The sequence below is a fragment of the Scardinius erythrophthalmus genome (genome assembly GCF_964197995.2).
Source record: "Scardinius erythrophthalmus genome assembly, chromosome: 13".
Taxonomy (NCBI): Eukaryota; Metazoa; Chordata; class Actinopteri; order Cypriniformes; family Leuciscidae; genus Scardinius; species Scardinius erythrophthalmus.
The window spans coordinates 18,991,995-19,007,924 of NC_138233.1; the positions used below are offsets into that span (position 1 = coordinate 18,991,995).

At 36.6% G+C, this 15,930-nt stretch overlaps 2 protein-coding genes across 3 annotated transcripts in view; both read left to right on the forward strand.

The window, feature by feature from the left end:
• cyfip2 (cytoplasmic FMR1 interacting protein 2) overlaps positions 1–7,787 on the forward strand; it is a 40,677-nt gene extending 32,890 nt beyond the window's left edge. The window contains exons 25-29 of one of the 2 annotated variants that reach the window (XM_081382690.1): positions 1,320–1,392; positions 1,942–2,036; positions 2,755–2,993; positions 3,093–3,240; positions 6,098–7,787. In XM_081382690.1, the coding sequence (XP_081238816.1) occupies positions 1,320–1,392; positions 1,942–2,036; positions 2,755–2,993; positions 3,093–3,240; positions 6,098–6,265 (723 nt within the window). In that variant the 3' untranslated portion in view covers positions 6,266–7,787. The remainder of the gene's footprint in view (positions 1–1,319; positions 1,393–1,941; positions 2,037–2,754; positions 2,994–3,092; positions 3,241–6,097) is intronic. The other variant, XM_081382691.1, reaches the window with a different exon arrangement.
• A 2,603-nt stretch (positions 7,788–10,390) lies between these two features.
• On the forward strand, positions 10,391–12,844 carry foxa (forkhead box A sequence). Its single transcript, XM_081381892.1, has 2 exons — positions 10,391–10,672; positions 11,540–12,844. The coding sequence occupies exon 2, from the start codon at positions 11,810–11,812 to the stop codon at positions 12,614–12,616; it is 807 nt and encodes a 268-aa protein (XP_081238018.1). The 5' UTR covers positions 10,391–10,672; positions 11,540–11,809; the 3' UTR covers positions 12,617–12,844.
• The last annotated feature ends 3,086 nt before the right edge of the window (positions 12,845–15,930 follow it).

Here is a 15,930-nt window from a genome sequence, read left to right on the forward strand (position 1 = left end):
TTGGCAGGGTAGGAGGGGGTAGTGATGCTGAGTGCAACTATAAATAGGTCCCATTGGCCGGTGAGGTCTGATTGGGGAGTTACTGAATCTCATATCGCATAATCTTATTAAAGGAGAACTTGGTAACTTTTTTAACTTAATAAAACTGTCTAGAAATCATTTGGATGGTTAAACAACCTGTTCTGGTGATATTGGTGACTTTCCCCGCTCCCCCCAGCGTTCCCAGGCGGAAAACCAACCTTGCAACTTGGGGACTACTGTCCCGGCAAAATAGAAATTGGAAGTCTTGTGAGAAGCGGGAACGAGAACGAGCGCGAAACACGAATCGCTTTACGGCAATTCAACATAAACACACACGCATGTATGATGTATTACCAGATTACCCACCTCGGTAGACATAGCTCCACACGATTCAGTTGGCTTGCTCCGATCAAAACAAACGCACATGAGCAGCGGTAGAGAGGGGGAGGAGGCCGCCGCAAGTGAGTTTTTTACGACCGTGTTGTGACATATACGCCCCCCCCCCACAGCTGTAGGGGGAGCTCGTGGGGAAAACATGTGACAACAAAAGGGAAAATCAGCGAAGAAGTGACTAGAGTTCGCTAGAGTTGCCGAGTTCTCCTTTAAAGCCAACTTTATTTACCACGCTTTTCAGCACCAATTCTGCCATGCAGCCAATTTCACTGGTTAAGGTTAGGTTTAGGGGTTAGCATTTGTTGTAGCATATTTTTTAACAGTCTATGGGAAAGAGAGATTCTAAACAACACGCTGTTCCAAGAACAGTAAACAAAGCAGAATATCATTCTTCATTATTTTTGTTTTGGTTCTTTTTCCAAACTTTGCATACAATGTCGGATACGCTACTTTTCTTCTATCCTTCAGAGCGAATGCCTTGTAAATGAGACAACTCATTGCTGCCCGCTGACGTCTTGTAGAATATTAGAAAAGCAATTGTACTGCGCATGTTGAACTCGTTCATCCGAGGTTGAGTATACGGACACAACTGTGCGCGAGACAGAGCGGAATGTGGAAAATGAAGTATACCCGGGCCTTTAGGTGGGATCCTTTATCAATACTATATTTGGTATAATCATATCATTCAGACTAAGCTTATCATTCAATATAAATTCTACATAAATATCATCATATTTAGGGTCAAAATGTTACATTTTCACATTTTCATACATATTATGACTAACCCATTTTCACACTGATTTGTGTGTGGTGTTTGTGTTATGTAAAGCTTGATTCAGATTTCATTTAACAGAATACTTTCTCATTTGTTCCTTATGTTTCTGTGCTGTTTGTTTGTCATACAGTCACAGGAAGAAGTTTGTGACTTACTTCATGCTGCACCGTTCCAGAACATCCTCCCAAGGGTCTACATCAAAGGTGAGAAATGATATTCAGTGGCTCCAAGATCACATTCCTCTTCAGTGCTTTCTGATTAAGACGTCATATATGTATATATATATACATATATATATATATATATATATATATATATATATATATATATATATATATATATATATATATATATATATATATGAAGAGTTCAGATGCAAAAGCCTCTAAGTGCCATCTGAAATTTTCTTCTAGAATGATCATTTTTATCAAGCTTGTATATTTAAGTTCAATAATTTCACTTAAATGGCAATGCAAATTACCTATTAATTGTCATTTAAGTGAAATTATTGAACTTAAATATACAAGCTTGATAAAAATGATCATTCTAGAAGAAAATTTCAGATGGCATTTAGAGGCTTTTGCATCTGAACTCTTCATATATATATATATATATATATATATATATATATATATATATATATATATATATATATATATATATATATATATATATATATATATATATATATATATATATATATATATATATATATATCTGCTGAAATCTTGCTTTTATGTTGAACTCTACAGAGGGAGAGCGACTGGAAGTGAGGATGAAGAGGCTGGAGGCAAAGTATGCTCCTCTTCACCTGGTGCCCCTCATTGAGAGACTTGGGACCCCACAGGTGAGGCGCTCAGTTCAGAGCCAACATGCTCATTGCTAGTATTCTGATGATTTATGCCTGATGTTCCCAAATTATGATGAGCTCAGTGTCTCCAAGTGGGACACCACATTAATGTAAAATACAAAAAATTATAATAATAAAAATCAACTGTTCAACATTTTGGGGTCAGTTAGACTTTTATTAATGCTCTTGAAAGAAGTCTTATGCTCACCAAGGCTGGTCATACATACAGTAAAAACAGTAGTATTGTGAAATATTATTACAATTTAAAAGACCTGTTTTAATATATTTGAAAATGTAATTTGTTCCTGTGACATCAAAGCTGAATTTTCCAGTCTTCAGTGTCACATGATCCTTCAGAAATCATTCTAATATGATGATTTGCTCCTAAAAAAAATAGTTCTTCCTATTATCAATGTTGAAAACAGCTGGTCTTTAATGAAATTTAAATGTAAAAGAACAGCATTTATTTTTAAATGGAAAACTTTTGTAACATTGTAAATGTGTGTACTGTCACTTTTGATCTATTTAATGTGTTTTTGCTGAATAAAAGTATTCATTTATTTTAAAAAAATAAAGTCTCACTGACTCCTAAACTTTTGAATGTTAGTGTAGGTTTGTGCATCTGTTTTTTAGATTGTTTATGGCTTCAGTGCAGTATGTGAATTGGTTGATTTGGTTTCCATTTAAACATTTTGTTTTGTTTTTAATATCTCAGCAAATTGCGATAGCGCGGGAAGGAGACCTGCTGACGAAGGAGCGTCTGTGCTGTGGGCTGTCCATGTTTGAAGTCATCCTGACGCGTATTCGCAGCTTCCTGCAGGACAGTGTGTGGCGAGGCCCTCCCCCCACCAACGGCGTCATGCATGTGGACGAGTGCATGGAGTTCCACCGACTCTGGAGTGCCATGCAGTTTGTGTACTGCATCCCTGTGGGCACACACGAGTTCACTGCAGAGTATGCCAACATCACACACAAAAAATTTAGCAAGCAAGCAAGCATTTGATTTACGTTTACATCATAAAACTGAAATTTTTGGTGTATTTTTGTCTTTAGGCAGTGTTTCGGTGATGGTCTGAACTGGGCTGGCTGTGCCATCATTGTGCTATTAGGACAGCAACGTCGCTTTGACCTCTTCGATTTCTGCTACCATTTGCTGAAGGTCCAGAGGCAGGACGGCAAAGACGAGATCATTAAGAACGTGGTGGGTGTCTGATGTCATAGACTGTTAAAATGACATAACTTGTACACTAACATTCAAATGTTTAGGGTCAGTAAGATAAAAAAAAAGAATACTTTCAAAACTGACCATAAAGACATTTATAATGTTACTAAAGATTTTGTTAACGCTTTATAATAAGTATCATTTGCATACTAACCAAGTAATCATTTGCAAGCTATTAGTTTATTGTTAATTAATAGTTTATAAACTGTATATTCTGTCTCCTAATCCTAACTGATGTATTTTAACTAAGTGACCTAATGAGTATTTGTATGTTTTTCATATTGGCAGCATTATTTTTTGCTTCCAATTATTTGTTTATTAGGCTTGATGTATTTGTAAACATTTTAAGGAACTCTTAATACTAATATACTGAAAATTAAGCCTTGCCATCACAGGAATAAATTACATATTAAAATAGATTTAAATAGAAAACAATTGTTTTAACCCTCTGGTGCTCTTGAGTGTTTTTTTGTTTTTGAATGTACTATATTTTAGTTCGATGATGTTTTTTATTTAATATTTTTGATTTTTATGGGATTTTATTTATTATCCATTTATTCACTTTTTGAGCATAGACCTGAAAATCTCCAACTTATACTGTCGTAAAATCTTGAGTACTTTAGAGCAAAGACTTAGGTTTGATCTCTTTTCAAAGATGACACTTGGCAGAGTTATGCTGAAGTGAAAAAAGTCAACTTAAAGTTACAGAATTTTACATTTATTGTTGTGATTAATTCACAAAAATACTATTATATGAAATATTTATATTTTCAAAACCACGTTTTGCTCTAAAACTGGAAGAAAATCAAAGCCATAAATCTAAAGTTGTGTTCCAAAAAAAAAGAGCATTTGGTAAGATTTTGTTTGGCCGCAGTACCAAAAGTTTTCACTAGATGAAATTTGTCTCCCATTCATTTCCAATGCGGCCATTTTTGACCACGAGGAGCACAAGTGTGACTATTTTTTTCAGGACCATTTAACCTTTTCAAATCATGTCCATGTACCATTCGGATGAAGTAAAAAAAAAAAAAAAAAAAAAAAAAAAAAGCACAAATTCAAAGAGCACCAGAAGGTTTAATTGTAATATTACAGTTTTTTACAATCACTTTGCTACTATTTTCAGAACATTGATGTCATTTTTCAAAACTCTAGACACAAAACTCAAAACGGTTATCACTTGTAACACAGGCTGTCTAATGTTCAAAACATTGCATTGTGCATTCACATATTTAAAGAAATCTTGCACTTGCACAATCATTGGTTCAAAAAACAAATTTACTGTGAAATACCATTGAAACATAACTATAGATCACCCACACACAAGCAACCGATAGTTTCACTGTGTCATTGTTCGTACAATCTTTAAATATTGTAGAACAAAATAGGTGATACAGGTTTCATTATGGCACTACATGTACAGTAAATACATCTCTGTAAAAGTACTGCAGTAGTAGAGAGAATACTACAGTGGAATCATTGAACAAAGTTTTGTAATATATTGATGAAAAACACTACAGTACAATCACAACATAGGTTTATTTGAATCAAAGCAAAAATAATTAGCTATGAAATAGAAAAGACTAAAACATCAAATGCAGTGTTCCTCAACTTGCTTGCTTGTACTGTAAGAAACAGAACAGGAGTGATTATCTATACAGTGCAGTACTGTCAATACTGTAAATAGTCTGAAAAGATGGTACAGTATTTGGGACCATAGACACAGTGTCTGATGAAGCATTATGATAAAATATTAGGCTACATCCATGGATATTGTAGTCTAATTGGTTCATGCTCCACGCTAATTGGTGACAATGATTCTTGTTATCTTGAAACTTTCATGATTTAGTAAATATGAAAGATTGTTTGTCTGTTTCCATACAACTATGCATTAAGAGTAATGCAACAGTTACTTATCATTTTGAGCAGTTGTATCAATTGATAGTTAGATCATTGTAAGGAAATGAATAGACACTCATTTGAAATGTAATGTGTGAATTGCCTTTTGAAATAGCAGTACTTTGATGTTAAGTTGTGTCATATTGAACAGGTGATTTTTGTTGAATGAACAAATGATCTAAGTTTTATGTGTATTGTATCCAAGCAATTGAGAAAAGGGTTAGAGTTTTGAAAAAATGTGCATTTTGATCATTGGTTGTGAGTTTTGTGTCTAGAGTTGTGAAAAATGACATCAAGGTTCTGAAAATAGTAACAAAGTGATTGTAAAAAACTGTATTACACAATATCACTGTTTCACTGTGTTTTTGATCAAATAAATGCAGCCTTAAGGTCTTTTCACACTGGACGCGATTTTGATGCACGAATAATTCGCGCGATGGTTTTATTTTTTGATCAGCTGTTTGTGTAATGAGCGCTTCCACACCGAACGTGAATGTGCTGCGGCGAAAAAACGACTTATTTTTTTCGCTTCGATGTCGATTTTTTTTTTTTTTACTTTTGCGCCGACAGAAAAGGCTTCAGCCAATCGCATACTACAAGGACAATGATTGTGTGGCGTAGCATTGCCAACCAACTCGGTTATCACGACTGTGAGTATGTTGTGTGATAGTTTTCGTCGTTGTATAGTCCTGTGCTGTGTTGGCTAGAAGGCTAAACTACATTTGGGATAGAAAGCTAATCGTCAAAGATAGAGATAGAGACCGTGTTTACGCAGCTCATGTGATGGGTTTTTGAACTATTCGCTTTTTCGTTACGCATCCGGTGTGAAAGAGCCTTTAGTGATCATAAGAGACTTCTTTCAAAAAATCATACGGACCCCAAACTTTTGAATGGCAGTGTAAATGTCTCCATTTAATGTTGTTTGTCGTGTAACTTTCAGCCACTGAAGAAGATGGCAGACCGCATCAGAAAGTATCAGATTCTCAACAACGAGATCTTTGCCATCCTCAACAAGTACATGAAGGCTGTGGAGACAGACAGTTCTACTGTGGAGCATGTTCGCTGTTTCCAGCCTCCTATACATCAGTCTCTGGCCACCACATGTTAAACAAACTTTGACTTCCAGCTGTCCTATTCTTCCTCTGGTGTGACATTGCTCTCAAACGTAGTGCACAGGGCCTTTGAGCTTTCAAAGATCGCCTCAGTTTTATTTAAATTAGAGACAAACCTCAAGTCTCGCCACATGGTTAAACAGTAGATTTCTCAGTCTGTCCCAGATGTTAACTAACCCGTATAGATATCAACGCTCTGCATCCGTTTTACAATTGGAGGAGATTTGAAGCAAACAGGTTCGAGAGATATAGGGCTGGAGAAAATATTTCCAGGTCACCAGAGGAAGTTTTAACCAATGTTAAGTTCTAGTAAAAAAAGAAGAAAAAGAAGAAAAAAAAAGAAAAGAAAGTAAATCTAAATGACTTTTGATTATAAATAACTATTAAGAGAAAACATGATTTCTTTTTAATTCATGCCCATACAGATATGATTTCATTTATAATAGTATTTGCATGTACCTCACAAATCCCATATACTGTAATATATAGACCAAAAAGCAAGAGTACATTGAAATCTATGGACACAAATGTCCGATAATTTCTCCCCCTTCAAATATTTTTTATGCCCAGAATTGTTTACAGAATTCTGTCCTCAGCACTGGTTTACAGATCTTTGCATTTGTAACATCCATCATTGTAAATGCTGTCGAGATTTGCTTGTAGTACTTGTTCTGATTTGATTGGTACTTCACTGGTATCAGTATTTGCCTCAACTATTGAAAAGTAACCTCACTTATCTTTTCTGTCGGTTTAATCGCAGTCTACGGACTGTTCGTTTGGGCTATTTTATACACAGTAACCATGTGTAAACTAGTGAAGCAGTTCTAAAGTACTAATAACTGGATTTGTGCTGTGATGACATCCGTTTAATCACCTCTTAGCTGTTACGGACTGCGGTAGTCTTACTGCGTCACCTTGACCAATAACGGACAAAAAGGGAAAATGTTGGACATCCATTGTTTCAATACGGTTACTAAAACTTCCAGAAATATTTCAGTATTAACCTTCACGGGCCCCTTTGCTTCTGCAGTGTTGGCAAGCGTTCTGTTCAATTTTGTAATTTATGTGGCTATTGTAAATGTAACCTCATGAATGCTCATCATATTCTGCTTTTTTTCAGGAGTTTTCAGATTGATTTAAATCTGTTTTTAAATAACTGTTGAATTACATGGGTATTTTCCAGTAATCTATTTATGCATAAAAGTTGATTTTTCTTGCTCTTGGAAGGGTTATATGTGAATGATGATGATGATGATGATGATGATGATGATGATGGATAAACGTTTTGGCATTTAAGGGAGTGCTGTTTTAAAAACTCAAAGCATGACAGGTGTAATTTATTGTCATCATGGATCTATTTGTGACATGAGATTTTTGTTCATATTGTTGTACAAGTGATCATGTTTTGAAATACAAAAAAAAGGAGAAAATAATACAATGTACAACAAATGGTTCTGAACAGGAAATATAATAATGTTGTATTTCCATGAAATAAAAAAAGATCTAACTGAAACAGGCTGATTTATTTGGATTGTTTTTATTTATTTATTTATTAATATTTGCATTAAGTTAATTAGCATTTAGTGTCAATTATTGAATTGCAGCAGTGTTTAATTTAGGCTTGAGCACTATATAGGCACAATCAAACATTTCCCAGTTTCATTATAAAAAGTGCAATTATAAAATATTTATTGGAACTAAATCTTTAGCGAATCTTTTAGATGTTTTCTGAGGTGGAATCACAGCCATTTGATATTTCTGGCACCAATATGTAGAGAACAGTGAAATGCTTAGCCTTAAACTTTATTTCATCTTTATTTAAGAAAGTTTAGAAAGCTTTACTCATTTAAGAATATAACCGTGTTAATGCCCAATTGGTGATTTAATCAGTAAGTTCCTGTGATTTCTCACACCTTGGGTAGGTCTGAATAGGATGTAATTAATTGCCTTGTTTTTAAGCACATTTCATCTAATGCAGGAGACACTTAACACTAGATAAACATTTCCTCCACATGGGGATGATGATGATGGCACAGCTGGAAATGTGAGGAATCCACAAAAAGTTTATCCCTTTCAAAACTTTTATGGAAGCTTTGGGGATGTTATGAATATTTGGTCACTTTACTTTTGACAATATGAATGCGCAACTCATAAAGTCTGTTTTGTGAGAGCAGGAGTGTCTCTTGAGGCCTCTGATTGGCTGAGCTAAACGGGCAGGCAGAGGAGGGTGGTGCTTTTAAATGGCACACAGAGTAAATGTTTGCTTTCCATCAATAAAAATGACACCCAACACCCCCCAGTCCGCCAAACAGCTGTCTCTCACAATAGAGAGGACGGAGATGTGGAGGGAGAGAAAGGGAGAAGGATGAGCTGTGACCACTGAATGAGACACAATGCCAACCTTACAGACTGAAAAATAGATTAATATTATACATAGGCCTATATAGGCATATATATATATATATATATACATATATATGCCAGCACACACACACACACACACACACACACGTCTTTATAGTAGTGATCAGAGTCAGGAAATAATTAAGAGTCAATATTTTCCTCCTGAATTTCAGGAACAGTTTTCACCTTTTGAGGGCCACTTCTTTTCTAACCATCATCATTTTATTTTTTTCACATATAGATTTGAGCATGTATTACCTATTAGCTATGAAACAACTCTTATTTAGGAGATTATATAGGCCTGGAATAGAATATTAAAATGAATAGTATAATAATATAATAATATTAATAGTATAATATAATATTTTAATACAGCCTATGTGTAGATACACAACCCTTCTTTCTTTCTTTCTTTCTTTCTTTCTTTCTTTGTAAAACCAAAAAGATTTTACTGTAATTTTTCCCCAAGCTCCTTCCTCAATTTCTGAAAGAAAGAAAGAAAGAAAGAAAGAAAGAAAGAAAGAAAGAAAGAAAGAAAGAAAGAAAGAAAGAAAGAAAGAAAGAAAGAAAGAAAGAAAGAAAGAAAGAAAGAAAGAAAGAAAGAAAGAAAGAAAGAAAGAAAGAAAGAAAGAAATATGTCAGACCCTTCGACCAATGTAACTTTACATTATCAAGACATGATCTGACCATTGTTGTGTTATCTTGAACGTTTACTTTAAGTCGTTTGAACACAATGTTTTTGGGCTAGGCCTAAAACTGTCAGGCCATTTTGTGACAATAAAATTTCAGATGATCTGTTTATTGAAGGCGTGTAATTGCTGAATAAAATAAAGTGAGCGCAGCAGTGTAGTGGTGTGTGTGTGTGTGTGTGTGTGTGTGTGTGTGTGGAGCAGAGGGCAGGCCGCTGGGCAGAGGGCGGGAGATCAGCAGCACTCATATAGGAGGAGCAGCACACTTCCAAACTTTCCTGACTGGACTCATCCAGGAGTTTACACACACAGTGTGGGATTTCCAGATGCTCTGAGATCCAAATTGAGATTGAAATATAATTGATTTCAAACTCACTCTGGTATTTTACTTTATTTTGCAATTAATCGTTATTTAGTTGAATAACAGAAGACATGATTGACGAGGTAAAACGTGAGAGAGGCGATCAATGGATGTCATATTACTCCAGCGAGGTATGTTCCCCATGGGAGAAAATATTTCATTCAATTTACCTGTAATTTCTCAATTAGCCTATAATAATTAATATTTTTTTATATAATACGTAATCATTATATTGTTGTTAACTTCAGTTAAATATTTAAATTATTTATATTTATATTCACCAGAACACATAGAATTACTAATTTTTATTTATTTATTTTTACAAGTTTCTAACTTTTCCTCTTTTCAATTTTAATGACGTTTTTATATGCCATAATATATGCCATTATTGACGCATAAAACAAATTTGCCTTTTGTTTAAAATTAATCTGAAACTCATCAAACATAGCTTCTTTTTTCTTTTAGAATTCTAATAAATCATTCAAACATATTTTTCAGTCAAAACAACCGAACAAATCCTTTTAAAATAATATAGTCAAAAAATCCCTTTAAGACTTTTCTGTAGTCTTGAACAGGTGACTTGAATCCGTTAGAAGCTTTTTGTCTGTATGACGTATAGTCACGTTATGTTCCTATGGTTAATTGTGTGCTTTCATCGTGTCTGCGCCAGTGTGTGTGTGTGTGTGTGTGTGTGGTCTCGCGGCAGTTAATTGATTGACTCTGTGATTGTATTGAATGTCTCGCGCTTTGACACTCGTGTATGACTTACAATCGGCCAGCACGGGCTCATAACCAGAGGGGCGTTTTGGAATCCGAAACACGAAAGCGGGGTTCCAACTTGAAAGGGCCGAATTATTACGAACGGTGTCCATTTGGGGAAAAAGAACAACTGAGAACAGCAGTCGCGCCCCCAAATACCCCTCTGTCATGAGATAGAAAAAAGGCGGACGGTGAGTGACTTAAAAAGAGACAAAACAAGGGTGAGAAGAAAAGCCGGACTAGCTGGATAATGGGGTTATCGGCCGGGTGGGTGGTCAGAATACATTTACATGGCGTTATCCAAGGCCCCAAGGTTTGGTTATGAAATAAAGGTTAGGCTAGGATCTATGGATGCCGACGTCAGCAATACAAGTCCAACTGATGCACACTCAATTTCCAATATTAATGAGTTTAAATATAGTAGCCTAATATTTGTGACCCAAATAATGCATTTCCAAAATGGCCGAAGAGCAAGCAAATTTGTAGGCTACTATAAACAAGTCCTGTAAACATTAATCTACTGTATTAGCAGTTTTTTATTTTATTTTATTTTGAAAGGCCCTTTTAATGGGTGATATACCCACATTAATGGAAAAAAAATTGTAACAATATAAACCATATATCCATTTATGTTTAAAACTTTATTTGAAAACTAACTAAATTAAAATAATGCACAAGATCATAACAATACACATTAGAAATGAATGGTGAGTCTGTTAAATTATAGGCTATTCTGTTTTTGATTTAATCACTGTTTTAATCGTCTTTGGTCAAAGCAAAACCCATCATTTTAGCGACACATCCAACAATTGCCTTTGATTTATACATTTATAAACTTTTTTTGAAAAAAAATATCAGAAAGATTTTTGAAAAAGATTTGTAAACTTTTTTTTTTGATTTAAAAAAAATCATTGCATTTTTATGGGACATTTTTTCACATTTCCAGTGTGATTTTTGCCACAAGGCCTTGGCTTATTTCTGACTCTGGCCCTCGCATTACAATAATAATTCACAATAATGTTCTTTTCGATTATAATGATCATTTCTCATCTTTACAGGTGTATTATGGAGCAGACAGTCTGCCGTTGGGCCCCAGAGGATATTCCCCCCCAGAGCATCACTACCAGAATTACGGGCCATCGTGTGATTCAGTGGCTGCGAGAAACACCGGGAGGCTTGAAAGCCCAGTGGGAATACTGCCTCCACAAAACCCCAAAGGATACGCTGAAAGCAACTCCAACGAACCTGAGTTTCCAGCGCTGAAATCAGTTTACAGACGGACCTTAAGCCATGCCAAACCGCCGTATTCCTACATTTCTCTAATCAGCATGGCAATCCAGCAGTCGCCAGCCAAGAGACTGACTCTGAACGAGATCTACGACTGGATCCGACAACTCTTCCCGTATTACAGACAGAATCAACAGCGATGGCAAAACTCCATCCGCCATTCCCTGTCGTTCAACGACTGCTTCGTGCGCGTACCGAGATCGCCAGACTCGCCAGGGAAAGGCTCGTACTGGGCCCTGCACCCCGGCTCCGGTAACATGTTCGAAAACGGCTGCTACATGCGTCGCCAAAAGCGCTTCAAGTGTCAGAAGGCGACGTCCCCATCAGCAATGAAAAATTCGGATGGGGAAGCTGTGAAAGTTGAAGGAAAGAAAAAAAAGGGGGAGGTCAAGACAGTCATCTCTTCTTGCAAATCACTTGTACCTCCTTCGAGTGACGCCACAACACAGCTTTCAACCATATTACCAGTGTCCTATCCAACCACCAAAGCACCTTCTCCTTCCCATCTTCCTCAGCATCTTACTCACTCACACACTTTGTTTCCTACCCAGCCTCCAGAGATCTCAACACACTTGCCCTCCCTGAGCGTGCCATTCCCAACAATGCCCAGCTCCAACCTGCAGTCTGTCCCGTCAGCCTCTATGGAAACCAGCTTGCACTGTGAACCAACATCCCAACACCCCATTTCTGTCCCACGACTTATGGACTTCCAGTACTGCGAGACCCCTGTGAGCTACCCGGTTTACTGCCAGTCAAATTCCCATCCCAACTTCACCTCGTACGCTGGAGACTCCGTTTACTATCCTGGATTTAGCATGTGTCCTGCTCCTCTTTTGAGTTCTTCCTGATCATCCTTCTGTAGCGTATTAAGGGCTATTAAAAATGAATCCGTTTCTGTTTAGATGCTTACAATTGCTGTATATATTAGTTAATGGACGTATCTTTTATGTGATGCTAAAGGATTTCTGTGATTCTCCGTGAATGTTTTGGATAAATTCAATTGAATTGAAGGTGTTTGAAGATGCATATCAACAAGAATTCCATGCTGTAAATCTCGAGTAAAATTTTGATCATTCAAAAAGGTGTTAATTCTGTTATTTGCATGTCTGGTGTAAGGTGCAAGATTATAATCGCACGTTCAGGCTTTCACATTATTTTACTGCTGCATTTTTTGAATTCCTCAAGAGAGTGTTTTGGGGGAAGAATCAACTCAACGGAGGCATTGTCCCGCTCACATTGTAAAAGATAAACATCATTTCCTGCCCTAACATTCCTCACACTAAGACAGCCACACTGAAAACTAGTAGCCTTTTAGTAATGATCAGCAGACTCTGAACAATAGTTTGAAATAAAAATGCATATTTATGCCACTAACATACAGAAAAACCTGCGCACTACACAAACTGATTTACTGATGATATAAGTACTAGTACTAATGGTTAGTGTCCAGACGTGGCTTGCGATTTTGACTGTGATGGCTGAATGCTAGCAGTAGAAAGGTTGCGACCCCCTCCATCCCCTCCTAGCCTAACCTTTGATTCCTGGGTAAGCAGGATTGTGTTTGAGTGTATGAGAACAAAAGGAAGACACTGGTCTTAATGGTGGACCTCCCCAAAGCAGTGTCTTCTCAACAATGAGACACAGGGACACCCACGGCGATCTGAGCAGAAGCCACAGACCCCTCAGTGTGTGTCCGAGATGCAGAGAGAGGGCAAGACGTGAGGAGTTCATGAGATTTCAGGGCTGTGATCTGTTCCTGTGATGGTGATTGTCTTCTTTAGAAGTCAGCCCGTCTTCAGATTCTGCCGTATGCTCATGTGATGGATGACTGTGCTGTCGCTTTCTAAATATCTGGCTATGTGTGTATTCAGGTCTAAGCAATATAAGGGTGTGAACTGTGGTTTCTAGAGTGTGAAGATGCTGTCTGTAGGGTATCAGCTGTGGATGGGAGGATGGGGGTCTGCTGCCAAATTAAATGTCATTTATTTGAAATTATATGAATGAAAAACTACAATGATTTGATATTAATACAAATTAATACTTTTATTCAGAAAGTGTGCATTAAATTGACCAAAAAAGACATTTATAATGTTACCAAAAAAAAAAAATTATATGTTCTGTTCTTTTGAACTTTCTATTCATCAAAGAACCTGGAAAATATTGTAGCACTGTTTCTACAAAAATATTAGGCAACCGTTTTCAACATTGATAAGGATAAGAAATGCTACTTCGAGCAGCAAATCGGCATATTAATGATGCTGAAAATTCACATCACAGGAATAAATGACAGTGAACATTTTTTTTAATTGTAATATTATTTCACAGTAGTATTATTACTGTATTATTACTGTATTTTTGATAGATAGAATAAACGCAGAATTTGTGAGCATAAGAGTCTTCTTTAAAAACATAAACAAATCTTACAGCCCCCGAACTTTTCAACAATAGAAAGAAAAAATAATGAAATAAATCTTAAAATAATAATTGAATTCAATAAATAATAAAATTCAAAAGTGTGTATTTTGGTCACCATTCCATTTAAACTTTACACCATTCATAAATGTAAATTGTGACAGTACAAAATTCATAGGTCATAAAAAATCTGCATGCACAATACTTATAAAAGAATTACAAAATGCTGTTTAAAACAGTACAGCATGTCACAACGCAAGACATGTCACTTCCAAGAAGTATTAATTACCCAAACGCAGAAGATAATATTTTATTTTATTAACATTTCGTCAATGGCTGCTTAAAACATCTGATGGGGGTTTTGTTCCACTTGTCAAAAAGCTGGCACGTGATTGGCTGAAGAGTGGAAGCCACCCTGTTGGCATGGCAGCGGCTGAACAGACTAGGCCATGTTGTTTACACAGTGGCCAGCTTTTTATTGCCTGTCTGTGCCTGCGCGTCTCCGTTAGAGTCCCTCCGTCTCCTTTCACAAGGGCTCGGGTAAATATGCCTGTTCAAATAGCCATCACTCAGAGGCAGTGACAGGCCTGTGCTCCTTCCCTTCGCACCCCCTCTTCGTCTGAAACCCCCACTCATCCCCCTCGCTTCAGGCCACGCTCCCTATCTAAATGAGAAAGCGTTCAAACTCTGACTACATTTAAATGGATGCTGAAGAATTCAGGGCAAACACTTTGATTCCCTATAGGACGTAGAGAAAAGAGATTAAAGAAACACTTTTCTGTTTTGTGAAAGTGACACCATTTTAGCTATGCGCTTGGAATAAAATCTATAACGTGGCTTATTTCATTTAACGTCATCCACTATTCATCTCCTCTATTATTCTCTCTTCATCTCTGGATCCACCTGTGTTTGCAGAGTGACAGTGGTGTGGTGCTTTCAGGACAGTCAGATAAGCTACCAGCAAATAACAAAAAAAGATGAGGGACACCCAGCATCTATTTATCCCTTTCTTCCTCTTTCATCCCTTTGTAATCTGATTCCTCTATTCATTGCTCTGCCTTGTGGCTCTCTGGTCGGTCTGAAGCTGCTGTTTAGGGTGTGCACCTTGCTCATTTTCTGAAAGCATCGAGTTATTGCAGCTTCTGTCTAATATATTCATCCATTGTTGTTTTCCTCTTCCCATTATTCCCCACCTTTATGTTCTAGTTTCTGGTTTAATCATAGAAGTGGTCAAACTCATCATCAGACTCCACTGACTCATTTGTGGCAGCAGGATGGTTCTTCTGTGGGAGATTTTCCTCCTCTGAACCAGAGTGTTGATCTGGATAAAAACAGATTAAAATAAAGATTAAATGCAAATAACAAAATCCCACTAGTCAAATTTCACTGATACAATGATAGATAGACAAGACAGTTGGCATTTTTGTACTGCAAACCAGCTAGATTTAATGTGCAAAATAGATAGATAGATAGATAGATAGATAGATAGATAGATAGATAGATAGATAGATAGATAGATAGATAGATAGATAGATAGATAGATAGATAGATAGATAGATAGATAGATAGACGGACGGACGGACGGACGGACGGACGGACGGACGGACGGACGGACGGACGGACAGATAGATAGATAGATAGTGCGGTGGAAGATTAATGTTACCAACCATGGAAATCTGACTTTAGATTTTAAACTTATGATAAACTTTTATCACACTTCCCATTTTTATGTCTGATGGTGTCTAACTTT